General features: G+C 36.5%; 1 protein-coding gene across 1 annotated transcript in view; it reads left to right on the top strand.

The window, feature by feature from the left end:
* The window catches only part of UNC13C (unc-13 homolog C), a 188,083-nt gene that overhangs the window by 96,554 nt on the left and 77,355 nt on the right, over positions 1 to 14,174 (top strand). The window contains exons 13-15 of the mRNA XM_075506000.1: positions 8 to 76; positions 1,458 to 1,547; positions 2,642 to 2,770. Of these exons, the coding sequence (XP_075362115.1) occupies positions 8 to 76; positions 1,458 to 1,547; positions 2,642 to 2,770 (288 nt within the window). The remainder of the gene's footprint in view (positions 1 to 7; positions 77 to 1,457; positions 1,548 to 2,641; positions 2,771 to 14,174) is intronic.

Genomic DNA, 14,174 nt, shown 5'->3' with positions numbered 1-14,174 from the left:
TTTACAGCGGGAAAAGTTCATAAAACTGCTGGATCAATTGCACAATTCTCTGAGGATTGATTTATCTAAATACAGGGTATGTGCAACGTATTCTATCTAGAGGAATACTCAAATGTTTTTTCGTGTAAATATCCCTGTGCGCTTTATCTGCTTAAAAAAGTTTTAGAGATTAATCCCTCTTGTGGCATAGAAGCTGAAAATATTAGGTGCTGCCATGAGACCCCAAATCCTTTGGAACAAAAACTTACAGAAATTAAGCAGTTTAACAACAATATTTTTTCCAATTTGAAAAAAGTTATTCTTTTCTTTCCAAAAGCTAAGAATGGGTCAAGGGATGAGCAGACATTCAAGAAAGAGTAGGATTCAACAACTTTGGTTAAATTAATCCATAACTTGATTAAGTTAATTCATCTGGGAATTACCTTCACTGACTCATGTACTGCAAATTGCAGTTACTGCTGTATTTATTCTGAGAGGCTGACATCTTTGCTACAACTTCCATGCTAAGATCCTAGGAATGTTGAAAGATACTTGACTCCTCATTTTTCTACATGATAGGAATTCCAGTTTCGTTTCTGCCTCATGGAAGCTCTTTCCACTGAGGTATGCTCCAAACCCAGCCTTTCAGGAGAGAAGCCTGCACTGAATACCTGCCACTTATCATACCGTTCTGAACTCCTCCTTTTCCATTCCACTGGATCATGAAACTTGGATGATACATAAAGCGATTAGGGCTCCATCAGCTATGGCTCTCCTTTCAGCTTCTAGGAGTGGCAGCCTCCAACTCAGGGATTTCTCTGTTCCTCTGACCTGCTTTCTACAACTGAAGGAGAAAGGGAATATTTAAAAGAACCCCAAGGCATTAGAGGTGGTGGAAGTTGCACACAGTTTTTAAGACCATATCCTTCATGCGGCAGATATGTTCATCCTAGGATCTTTTAATTTTGAAGAATGTTATCCAGATAATATTGGAGCATGAGGATATTTGGCCGATGTTTCATTAGTATGAAGCCATTTAAATAACACTATTTCCCATCAGTCTTCTTGTTAACCTAGAGATCATAGCAAAAGTTTCATATATGGTTTCTTCATTAAGCTTACTACTGCATTTATGCCTACGAGTGATTTATGTACCATGGAGAACCCATAAATGATTTTCATTAGCAACATTTTCCAGTCCTTTTGTAGTATTTTTTACTCCATTAATGTTTTGAAAATATCACAATATTTTAAATCATTCATATTACAAATACAGGAGCATTATTAGAAGTGTTCCTGTTCATGTCAAAGGGATACTCGTCACTGACTTCCTCACAGGCAGAATTCAGGTAACACATGAACATTTCTAATCCTTCCGAGAAAAACCTTTGTTTTCCTAGAGGGATTTTTTCTTAGCTGTTGAAGGATCTTACCTGTAATTACAATTTCACATGATTCCTCTCTTCCTGATTCACCAGGATAATTTTCCTGCCAGCAATTCTGAAAGACTCCAAGATCTGAAATCAACTGTGGACCTGCTTACCAGCATTACTTTTTTTCGAATGAAGGTATTGTCCTTTATTTGCACAATGACTCTTAAAAAAAAGGTGCTGTTGACTTTTATTTTCCAGGAAAATCATACTCTATTTAATACTCTTAATCAATTCATCTCCACCAGTTTTAAATTAAATCTCTCAACTTAGTGAAGACCATTGAAGTAAAGTCGTCTTATTCATACTTTGTATTAACAATGTGGTAAAAGCCATTATCTTAGAAAAATAAACAACTGTCTCTTCCTTTTTTAACAATTATTTTTACATCTCCTGAAGGAAACAAAAAAATTTACCTTTTTAATTAGTTTAAAGTCAAGTCGCATAAAGCAAACTCAGTTGAACTCCTTAGGAACACGTGTCATATAGAATAATGTTTTCCTAGTAGTATCATTATATCACAGGTCAAACAGCAAAATAGGTCTGATAACTCTACTTGCTTTAGTCACTCCAGATGTTGATATCTAAATGATCAAGTTCTGAAATATTTTTAGAATGGAATGGTACACATTGACATTACTGGATGAAAATACAGAAACACAAAACGGTATTTGTCACAATAGCATGTGATTTCACTGCGTTAGGCACTACATAAAGATCATTAAAATAATCCATTAAGTTGAAGTTCAAATTAATGTATCCTAAAGTGGAGTAAAAAGCTGAACCCTTTACTTTAAAAAATGAAGAGCTATTTGGCTGATATTCTTATTCAGAGGAAAGCACATGGTTATATGGTTTAATTATTTCCTAAATAATGGAAAAACCTTTAGGTTTTCCACCAGAGGTGGAAAAAACCTTTAGGTTTTCCACCAGAGGTGGATGTAAACCCTTGGGCATGTATGCCTCTTTCATCATATGAATAATTGCATTCAAATAAAACTTAGGGGTACAATCTACTTGCTTAACTTGAGTATGTGCTTTAATGCATCTTTAAACTAAGATCACCTTAAGTCAACATGATTTTAAATATTTTTATCATTTATCATTATATTTCATTATAAATATCATTATATTTCAACACTTTTCATACTGTATTATAGAACTACATTCATTGCAACATTTGGATTTTTTGTGTTCAATCTAATTCTACCATTTATGAAATATTTTATTAGGTCCTTGAATTGCAGAGCCCACCTCGAGCCAGTACTGTGGTGAAAGACTGTGTAAGAGCCTGCCTGGACTCAACTTATAAATACATTTTTGACAATTGCTATGATCTCTACTTCCAGTTAGTGGATCAGGTAAGGCCAATATGAACTTGCTTCATGCTATTGCTCATTCATTATTGTTAGTTTACTATAAGTAAATACAAAGCATTCCAGTGTTCCTTCATGTCAAAGCACTCAGGTTATTTTCATTTTATTTATGCAAAAGGAGCAATATATTATAAATAAACCCACAGATGGCTATGAGCTCTAAAATGTTTAACAAGATGAGTTTCAAAATGAACATGTTAACCCATAATTTAGTTATCACATTGGACACGACTGTAAAATTGTCCAGTGGCCTTAGGGAAGATGACATTAGATTGATTACTGTTCATTTAAGATCCGTAATTGGAAAATAATTTTTAAAAATCTAATATTTCACTTCAGTAGCTTTAGAAAAGAAGCATTATAATTTGCTGAAAATGATATACTGTCTTTCCAGCCTTATATTTTAACATCTATGATACATAGTTGGACCCAAGCTTTAGTAACTGCTTCAAGAAAGCAGAGGATAATTATATAACATTTCTTAATATTAGTCTGTCAGGCTGAACTGTCAATGCAAAATAATTATAGCATTTGTCATATTCCCAATGTCATGCAAAAGCCTTGAGAATGCTTTTTTTCTATAATATGGCCAGAGTTTATTCTATAAGTAATGTTAAAATTAAGAAATTTGTATCTGCAAAATTATACAACTGTCTAAAAGGAGCATCACTGCTTTATCACATTACCTCTTGTTCCTTACTTTTACCTTCTGGGTGGTACACTGAAAAAATGGTATTTCGGTAACTATGGTATTTTTATAACTATGGTATTTCGGTAACTAAAAAATGGTATTTCGGTAACTAAGAGTTATGGTCACAAGCAAGTACAAGAAATTTTAGTGAAAATGTGCAAAAAGCAAAATTTAAAATTAAGATAAATAGACCATGTTCAAAATAACTCATCACTAACAGTAATCAAACAACAATCACATATAACCTTAACAACAGATAGTAAAACTTTCTGTTTCACAGCAGGTGGGAGGCAATTCTGAGAAATATAATCTAACTAATCTTGCTTTAATAGAGAGATGAGTAAAATAATTCAAATTACTACCTACATTTTGTATCAAGTCTGTAACTGTACAAGGAAACTGCCTTTTGCATTATCCTATTATAGTTTGCTACCGATATATCTGCACGTGCATTTAATCTTAGGAACGGCTAAGTATACGGCTCGTTGGAACCTATAGCTCTGGAGGTTTTCCAGTGAATCCGGGTGCACTGCGGACTGGCTTGTGGCATCACTGTTATAATAATGAATCACAGAATCACAGAATCACAGAATCATATAGGTTGGAAAAGACCTTTAAGATCATCGAGTCCAAACATAAACCTAACACTGCCAAAAACCACCACTACACCATGTCTCCAAGTACCTCATCCAAACGTCCTTTAAATACCTCCAGGGATGGCGACTCAACCACTTCCCTGGGCAGTCTGTTCCAATGCTTGATAACCCTCTCGGTGAAGAAAAATTTCCTAATATCCAGTCTAAACCTCCCCTGGCGCAACTTGAGGCCATTTCCTCTCGTCCTATCACTTGTTACCTGGGAGAAGAGACCGACCCCCACCTCTCTACAACCTCCTTTCAGGTCGTTGTAGAGAGCGATGAGGTCTCCCCTGAGCCTCCTTTTCTCCAGGCTAAACAACCCCAGCTCCCTCAGCCGCTCCTCATAAGACTTGTGCTCCAGACCCTTCACCAGCTTCGTTGCCCTTCTCTGGACACGCTCCAGCCCCTCAATGTCCCTCTTGTAGTGGGGGGCCCAAAACTGAACATAGTATTCGAGGTGCAGCCTCACCAGTGCTGAGTACAGGGGCACGATCACTTCCCTAGTCCTGCTGGCCACGCTATTTTTGATACAAAAATGAAGCAGTAACCAATACTGTAATTAACATTTCCTTAGCTTTGTGTCCAAACCCCTTGGTTCGATTACGCCAGATTCCACCCGTAGGCCTTCACTAACCATTCTCGTATCCCTGCTTGCCTCCCCATCAGATGAGGCCTCCTCCTCTCAGAGGGAGGTGCAGCATGGTAGGGTCACGCTTTAGCTGCACGGCTGAGATGTGAGCTGTGAGGAGTGAGAACTGAAATCGATGAGCCCCAAAGCAAAAAGAAATGGTTCATATGTAGGTCACCACCTGCTCTCACTCAAGGGAAAGGCTGGCAGCTGTTGCCCTGCCAAGGCCCACTGCAGGCGCAGGGTTTTACCATGGTTCATTTCTTGCCCGAGTCATATGGTGGATGACGCTATGAAGAAGTGGAACCTACGCAGTCTACTTAAACAGTAGTATTTCCATCTGGCCGGAAGTGGTAGATTCCTGCATGTTACATATACTATCTCTGTGTGTAATTCATGTTAACCGCCTTCTGCATTTGCTTTTGCCTACCACCTAAAATTATCAAAGATGCCTGCCACAGTATTTCTACAAAATACGTTTAATGTCTGAATGTGTGTAACTGTCTGATTTTGAGGTGAAAATAGAACAATGAATGGTGAAATTGAGGGTGCTCAAGCTGGAGTTTGGGGAAATTTGTCACTATAAGAACAGTAACAAGTAAATCACAAAGTATGCTCAGCAATCCCCGGTTCCTCTTTTTATTAATCTCTACCTTTGTGTCAGAGAGACAATCGCTGTTGTAAAGAAAATATCTTGCAGCAAAATATCACCCCTGGGGAGCAGCAATATTTCCTGGGGTGAAGCATGGTAAATGCTAACAACATGCAAAAATGTCATGCTACAGTTTCGTACCAGAAGACAAAAGAACAGCTGATGACAAAAAGCAAATGAGTACTACGGATAGTAAAACATGACATCCTGACAGTCTTACTGACACATATATTACTGTCCTCATTATTTCAGACAAAGCACTCTGATGAGAAGTACCTAATTCCTTATGCAGCAGATGTAGTATTTTCTCTTTTTAATTATCACTTTGATCAGAGTGAAGAGCTAGCTGCCTTATGTTGAAAAAAATAATGCCTTGAAAAAGTAGTTTAGGAAACACTTTGATAACTTTCTGACTCAATTTACAAATATGTCACTGTTTCTGTTTTCTTAAGAAAACAAAAAAATTTTGAAATCTTGGCTGATGCTCACGATGACTGAATTTCCTTCAATAATTCTTTTTGCAGTCTTCTCCACTGAGTGAAACCAATAAAACGCAAATCAAACTCTTCCTGTTCTCTGAAGAGCTCTTGATCAGTACAAATCATTTAATGACTGATAGCACCAGTATACTGGATAAAAACACTGGGATACTCTATATTTGACACCCGTTCAGCAGAATAGTATTGAAATTCTACCTGATTTTGGAGACCTTTTCTTTGTCTGTTACTCAGCTCTGTGTGTTATCGCTGTGAAGCACGGTGCAGAAGACCGGGAGCTAGGAACAAACTACCTGGTTCTGGAGCCAGGTGTTACACAGCTGTAGCGGCACAGTGCTCTTCCCTTGCGAGTTGTCTCTGCTTAGAGGTATAGCACCTTAGGTCAGGCTGATAATGTACTAATAATAGCCTAGCTTTTGGGAATCAGAGTTTCTGTATTGACAAGATGCTGTAGACTAGAATGTGGATGGACCTGTGCTTTGAGAGCTGGCTCAGTTTTGCTGTACTCCTCTGTGAGTCCCTCTTGGGACTTTTCCCGTTGGCATTTGGGAATCCAAGCCACTTAGTTGCTTTTGAAGGTGTACCTCTTTTTCTTTAGTAGAAATGACAAAAAATGGGTAGATTATTAATTTCTTATAGAAATACTATAAGAATTGAATCATGAAGCATGTGATCTGTGATCTCCAAAGGCATTCAAAAGTATGAAGCGGGAAATAAAGTTGTGCAGTTGTGAAAACTGTTTACCCCCAGCAGTCCTATTTTTCAGGCATGCAAATTTCAGTGCCAAGTAATACTTGTTGTGAGGCACTTTGTTATGTTTGCATACTGCTTTGGATGCACTGAAAAGGATCTAACTTCTTCGAATCTGGCATGCAGAGGGTACTTAGAGACTTCTCCTTATGTTGTAGCATTGTGTTTGATGGGCAGCATGTTAGCCACAGTAACAGAAAAACTTTGATAAAGTACTTTAGAACAGCAGAAAGATGCATTTTTGCTGTGATATTTCAAACCCCATTCTGAGACTTCTCTGTCAGAGAAAGACCAATTCTTACAGATAAAATCGCTTGTTAGAATCTTGTCTGAGAACACTGGTTAGAAAGTCAAGAGAACAGCTCATCATCCACTGGCAGCAGAGATCTGGTAAGAGAGAAAGTAGGAAAAGCCACAGACTTTCAACCTTGAAGTAAGGAAGGGTAGTAGTATTGTCATCAGAAGAGATGAACAAACAAACTGGTTTGTTATCCAAAGCCTTATACTCTTCAACTGTTAATATTAACTCTAGGTGCATAGCAGTAAACTGTTGTCAGTTAATGTTAGATCTCCAAAAACCCAAATATTTTTCAGTGCTGAAATCTGAATGCTGGTGAAGGTTGGTTATTAATTCAGAACAATGAGCAAAATAAACCTGAACTTTACCCAGGCCTTAAATACAGATTATCTCATAAGCAACAAAAGTCTAATCAATATTGATTTTTGTGAGACTGCAGTTAATTCACAATCCAGCCCCTTTAGTTGCGAACATACTCAGTGTTTTTAAAAGTAGTTCAGATGATAGCTCTTTGCAAACAGTTTGCTTTGATTCTTTGTTGATCATTATTATTTAATTATTTATACCATGTGATGGGCTATCCTAATATTCCCAGAGAACAATATAAGCTTGAGTGGAATGCCCAGTATTCAGATTCCTGTGTTACTGGGTCCTGAGTAGCTATGAGGGTATGAAAACTTGAATATTTGTATGCAGTTGCTTCAAGTCCGATTTGTGTCTGAGTACTGGCAAAAGCAATTGCACATTGAAATCTGACCTTCCATAACACAGCTCCAAACTGATTGTCAGTGAACATTGACTTGGAATTGAGTGAAACGCTGACAATTCTGAGAAATGTGCACACACAGATTTCTGCATCTAAGTTTGTGAAAAACTTCCTGTAGGTTGATGATTATGGTGTAATTAGTAGTACAGCAATCACAGAACAGGCATCAATTCAGGTATGCAAAACCATCTGGCGTCCTGATTACATGAGCTGAGGCCAAAGTACTTCAGCTTCCTTTCTATCTAGATTAACGTGACCATGCATGTATTTATCCATGCTGTAAACAGACTTCTGTTTCCAAATAAAATACGCTAATAGCGAACATCCTCACTACTGCATTTCAGTTCTGTCCTCCGCCCGTTTCACCTCATGTTTCTGATCCCATTGTGGCCAAAAGATAAGAGCATGAGACTGGCCATGCCGCATCAGTCAAAAGATTCATCTGGTTCAGCATCCTGTCTCTGTGAGCAAAGCAGACTGCTTGAGAAACTTCCAGCTAAGGAAAATCTTTATAAACTATATAAACTTTAGCTCATATATTCGTTCCCTTAATGGAACTCATTCTGTGTCTTTCATAAACCTTGCTGTCCTTCTCTGAGCATTTTCCAGTTCTGCTATATTATTTTCAGGATGAGGAGAAGGGGACAGGCCAGATGTGTACACAACATTCAAAATATGATCACCCCATGGAGAGATAAGGATGTTCTCTGTTGTGTGCTCTGTTCTGATAATTCTTCATGGTTGATTTGCTCTTTTTGCTGCTTTATCACTGCACAGATGTTTTCATGGAAATATCTATCATAACCTTAAGATGTCTCTCCTGTGGCAATGGTGAGCTCAGAGTCCCAGTGTAATATGCAGGATACAAAGTGTGTGGGACATACGGTGGTCTTGACTGCTGCGTCTTTAGATTAGGAGACAGAGCTTGTGAGACAGTGTTAGGGAGAGCTACCCTTCTGCCCATTGGGTCAGAAAACTTCTGATTTATCTTGCTGAAGCTGTACATGACCGGTCTGAAACATCATTGTTTCTTCTTTCTCTAGCAAGTAGATTTGAATTTAAAACCTTGTAAGCAATAGCATTTGAGCCATAGTCCTTTGTAGACTGTTCTGTCTGTTATGACCTTCAAAGTGCTAAGTATGCACGTTACACAGTTAAAAAGCAAGGGGCCTACAGTGGTTGATAGATTTTCTTAAAACTTGAAATGCTGTGTTTTACAGTTTTCCAAAGTAAGAGCAACATTTCTATCCTTTCAATTTGTAATATATATTATACAACATATCATATATAAAATATATGATATGTTGTATATAACACATAATAAATAAATTTTAAAATATGCATGATGTTATTGTGAATCCTTCTTTCTTTACCACAGTTGTCCTTTAATGTAGATATGTTGCAGAGAGCAGGATATTATTATAATTAGACTTCCACATTCTTAAAAATATTGCAGTGTAGGTATTTCAGGGCAGTAGGAAGGTTACACCGATTGCTGCAAAGAGCTTTCAGTAAGTGAGGGGCTCACCTAGGTCTTTCTCCACCTATTCCCTGCATAAGCATAGTGCTTTTGGGAAGGTGGGGCAAATCAAACCACAGTAGCACTTGGCTTGCTACTCCGGAGGGGCTGTGCATGTTACACTGTCCTGAATGGGTAGAACAATTAGATCGGCTCCTTTCATGCGCCAGTCCTCAAAGAAAAAGAGTGAAGAATCTTAATTAGAATTTATCCAAAAGGATTCCATTCCATTTCAGTTGGTACTGCAGAAGGATACATCGAATATGGTTTCTGTTTCAAATATGAAAACAGTTTAGGAGTTACTATGCAATAGCACTGCTCAGGGGGTACTGGTTCAGTGAAATCCCTCACATGTTTTGAATGCATTTTGGGTGTCTGCAAACACTTTCTGGCTTTAGCCTCTCTGTAACGCTGTAAATGCTGTAAAGCCAAATTTTCATTCTTTACATACATAAAAATAAAGTAAAAAAAAAAAAATTATAAAAATAGGTGTGTGTAATACATATAAATGTCTATGTGTGAGTATGTTATATATATATAGTGCATATTGTGTATTCCGTGACTATTCTTAACCTCTTCCAAATTAAATAATATTAACTGAGCAGTTTAAAAATACAGAAGTACTTCATCATCCAAGACTGGTCTATAAAATTGCACTCTGTAGCCTCACACTAATCAGGGCTACTGCCTTAGTTTCCATTCAGTTTCCATTCTACCATTATTTATATAGAAAATATGATATTCTGAAACTTAGCTTGGGGCTTGCATCAGACATAGTCTTCATGCAGATTAGTTTCTGAAATCGTAGGACTGGATTTATCAAAGTCGCACCCATACGGATGTTGTGTATTGATAGCACAGAACATAAAATAAAAACAAAGCAACATAAAACCAGACATTTGTCCTACAAACCGGTAAAATCAATGATGAGAGAAGTTGAAAGCCCTGTGTTCCTCAGACCAGTCTTTACAGATTTGTCTCAGGGTAATACAGATGTAGATTTTAATCCTGTTTCCCACTGTGCCTGAGATTGCTTTCTCCACCGTGAGCCAGTTTTCCAGAGTGCAAAATATGTTTGCTTGTCAACAGTTTAGCCTTTTTTTTCTTAAACTCAGAAAAATCCCTCTACATTTTATCTTTTTCAAGAGAATATCAAAATTCCATCATCTGGTTTTGGTGCCTCTGTACCACATGATCCATTGTTTGTATATGAGCTCAGGTGACTAGGAAATTGATAGTAAAAGGAAATTGAGAAAAACATGATTTAGTGCAAGTAAAAAATTTATTTTGATACATATCATATGAAAATTTCCTCTTACTCACTTCCTCTTTCTGATTTTGATGTATTCTATGGCAAAAGACAGATAGTTATAAATCAACTAGTTTGGATCCTGCATTAAAAAAAAAGCCATAGAATCCACAGTATTTCCTGTGTTTGTAAATCTTAAGTGAATAATATGACTTCTCTTTAATGATACTTTACTGATAAGGTGTTTGCAATTATCTAGTTTTCCAAATGAATTATGATGCTCTCATTAAAATGGAATATGCTGTAACAAAGTGTATTACAAAATACATGAAGAAACATCCATTAGGTTATCTCTCAGTTGGATTCCTAAATTGTCCAAAAATGAATTAAGACAGTTTTGCCCAGACAAGCACATCTAACTTACTGTAGCTCTACAAAATAATTGGAACTTCTTTTCTCTGAAACTGACTGAAATTTTATTCAGAACAGCTTAGTACATTGATACAAAGTGAGGAACTAATTGTATTTTATGTTAGTCCTATGATGCTCTTTGGCATTTTATTTTCCAACAGATGTGGGATCACCACTGAAGGCAGTGTCATTCTTGGCATTGGCTGCTGTATGGATTTTACCCTATTTCAGGTGTTCCAAATAAGTTTTCACATGTCTTTAACTAGTGTTAACGTACTGTTGTAGGAATTTACTTAGAACTGTCTGTTAGCAGTAAAGACAGCATTCCCTGTGACAAAGAATTAGTAAAAAGACAATTTAAGAATGCATCATAAAATCTAATGCCTGATGATCAGATTTACGATCCACTGAGTAAATTCACTGGACATAGCTTCTGTATAAGTCAGGGGCATTGGCTGAGATCAAAATCAAAGAGATTTTATATAAGCAAAGAGATTTTAATTAAAGAAACATTTGGAGTCTAGGATCCTTAGCAATACATTCCTAATCTAAATCTAATTACATGTCTAGAATTGCAACAGATTGCTTCATAAAATTTTCTAAATGATCGGAAATGAGTAATAGTGAGCTTCAGTATAATGATCAAAAATTTCCCTTTCTGGCAGTCCTGAGCTGCGTCATCTTGGAGAAACATAATGAGAATGTATGATTTTTAAAGCAGAATCAGGCAAACAGCTATATTCATTAGAGCCCAAGCAATCACATTTACTCCTGTTTCATGTAGTCCATTTTTCTAAAGTATTTCATTATTTAAGTTTGCCACTTCCATGTTGTTGCTTGACATTTTTGTATGGTAAAGGCTGTATGGTATGCTACAACTTCAGAGTCATCCTAAAGACAAGAAGTAGCCAAGTCAATTAATGTGAGCATATAAAAACCTATATTGTCATGTCTCGATGGTGAGACATCATCTGGTATTATTGTTGTTTGTTTGACCTGCTAGCGGATGTCTTTTAGGAATATCACTATTCTGCCTTTGGCCAGTTAGTTATTGAGCTTTTAGGATCTACTTAGGATCTACTTACTATTTATAGGATCTACTGCAGTATCTTCTTGTGGCATTTCACGGTTCTGTGCATGTGGACAGTGTTACCATCCCAAGTGACATTACAGGGGTTCAAGATATTTTAAGTAGTCTTTCCTAAGTGAAAAGGCTGGTGAAAAAGAAAGTGATTCTGCTAACTGGCAAACTTTCATTCCTATCAATACTTCCTGAAAGCTCTCTTTGAAAGCTCTCTCTTCCTTGAAAGCAATCTGTGATTTTAGCTTGTTCAGTGAATTATGTATCCACCAAAAATGAAAGACCGCAACTTCAGAAAATCATTCTTTTAAAAAGTCATGAATCATCAACAGTATCTGTTAACTAGTGATTTTGTCATCTTGATATGTTGAGAATTTATGTTCCTCTGACCTTTTCAGATATATTTTTTTAAAATCTCATTATCAGTATTATCCGCTGTAATGATAAGCAGTATTCAGTGGCTCATATATCTTGTCACTGTATTTGTGCCAATGTGGCACTAACTGGGTATATCGGGTATTTAGTTCATGTTTTTATACTGCAGTTTCTCTCTAATGGATATAACTTGAGTGAAAAAGAAAGTTACCATTATCAAGATGAGCTTTTTGCACTTAATAGACCATATAGTTAACCATGTTTATACTCCAGAAATTCTGTGTGTGTATATTGTTGTAAGCATATACTTTGCTTATGTACAAACTAATCTAATCTTGGCATTTTAAAAGGCCTTTCCACAACTTCTGCATAGCCTGTAAATACACTGTACCATGGAAGCGCATATGATATTATTTCCTAAAGTGAAAGGATGCATACTATTGAGAACTGGTTGGGTATGGGACCAAATCACAAGACTGAAACATGAGCTATTATCATCACAGTTACAAAATTAGAGCAGATAAATTTCTTTTGAGACCACAGAGAAGGAAAAACTTAACTTGTTTTTTCATTTAATAAGAGGGCATTCTTACTGACTGTTCGCAACAGACTGATGGTGAACCCACGTCACCAAAGCAGACTTCAGCAAAGCAGTAAAGAAACTAAACCGCAGTGCCTCTAAAAGGGTGTTCCATTTCATTAAGAAAACATTAAAATATAATTGTACGATGCTGTCCTCCCACTCACTTTTTCTACACTGTTATGTAGTTTACTATGTCTCTCATTTATGCTAATAGAAACATTTTCAAGCCAAACAAATTGTGTCACTGAAATTTTTTTGATACGAAAATAGCTCTGTTTCAAGTTAATTTTTATTCCAAGATGGAACTACTTCTGTCAGTTTTGCAAGTTTGCAACTAATCAATGTAATCGAACTTCCAACATTGTTTTACCTCATCATAATGTTTCTGTGAAGGCATCTGTTGCCAGAAAACACATAAAAAATAATAATACCAGCAATAATAACAATTAATGTAAAAAGAAATTGAATGGTTCTGAGCATTTCTAACCCATTAGTTAGATTTTAGGATAAAGAATGGAAATTACAACTGGGCAAGGGCAGAGTATGCACTGTCATTTCAGAGCATAAAAATACATCTGCTAATGTGAGACTATTTAAAAAAATACCTTCTCTGGGGATTTTGAAAAGATCATCTTGATTTTTAAAAAATTTCTGTGCCAGAGAATTTTCGTAGAAAGCAGCTTCTTGTGCAACTATTACTTTGTAAATTAATTACTTTTTGCCCTCTATATTAAAGAACAGAATTTCACATTCTGTGATTCACATTCACAATCATGAAAAGCTGTCTCAGCTACATGCCATTGCAGGTTTTTTCTGTGAAATGTAGTTCTTGGATAAGATGCTGGACTAAATGTGAACTGGCTTTGTCTTCTACAACTGCCTTTCAGTTGGTTTGGCTTAAACATGCACTAGCTTCTGAGAAAAAAAAAGGTATATTAGAAATAAATCTTTGATATAGCAACAAGGTCTTTTAATAAAAGTATAATGTACACCATGGAAAGCCTTTGTGAGTGACATTAATGCTCAAATATTAATTTCTGTTTTGAAAAGCACTCTTGTTTGCATGTGTGGTTGTAAATTGCCAGTGAACTAGTCACACCATCCATTATAACTGTTTCTGAGCCTCACCTTTATTTCAGTTGCTTTAGACACTGAAGCTGTAGCATTTGTAGATCAGCTGAGAGTGTAACAGTGTGATTAATGATACTTTTCTAAAATATTCCACAGTGACCACAAAAACAATTTCAATTA

This window comes from Mycteria americana, chromosome 6, assembly GCF_035582795.1.
Source record: "Mycteria americana isolate JAX WOST 10 ecotype Jacksonville Zoo and Gardens chromosome 6, USCA_MyAme_1.0, whole genome shotgun sequence".
Lineage (NCBI taxonomy): Eukaryota > Metazoa > Chordata > Aves > Ciconiiformes > Ciconiidae > Mycteria > Mycteria americana.
Note: the sequence above shows the minus strand (reverse complement) of the source record. Positions and strands in the feature narration are given on the sequence as shown.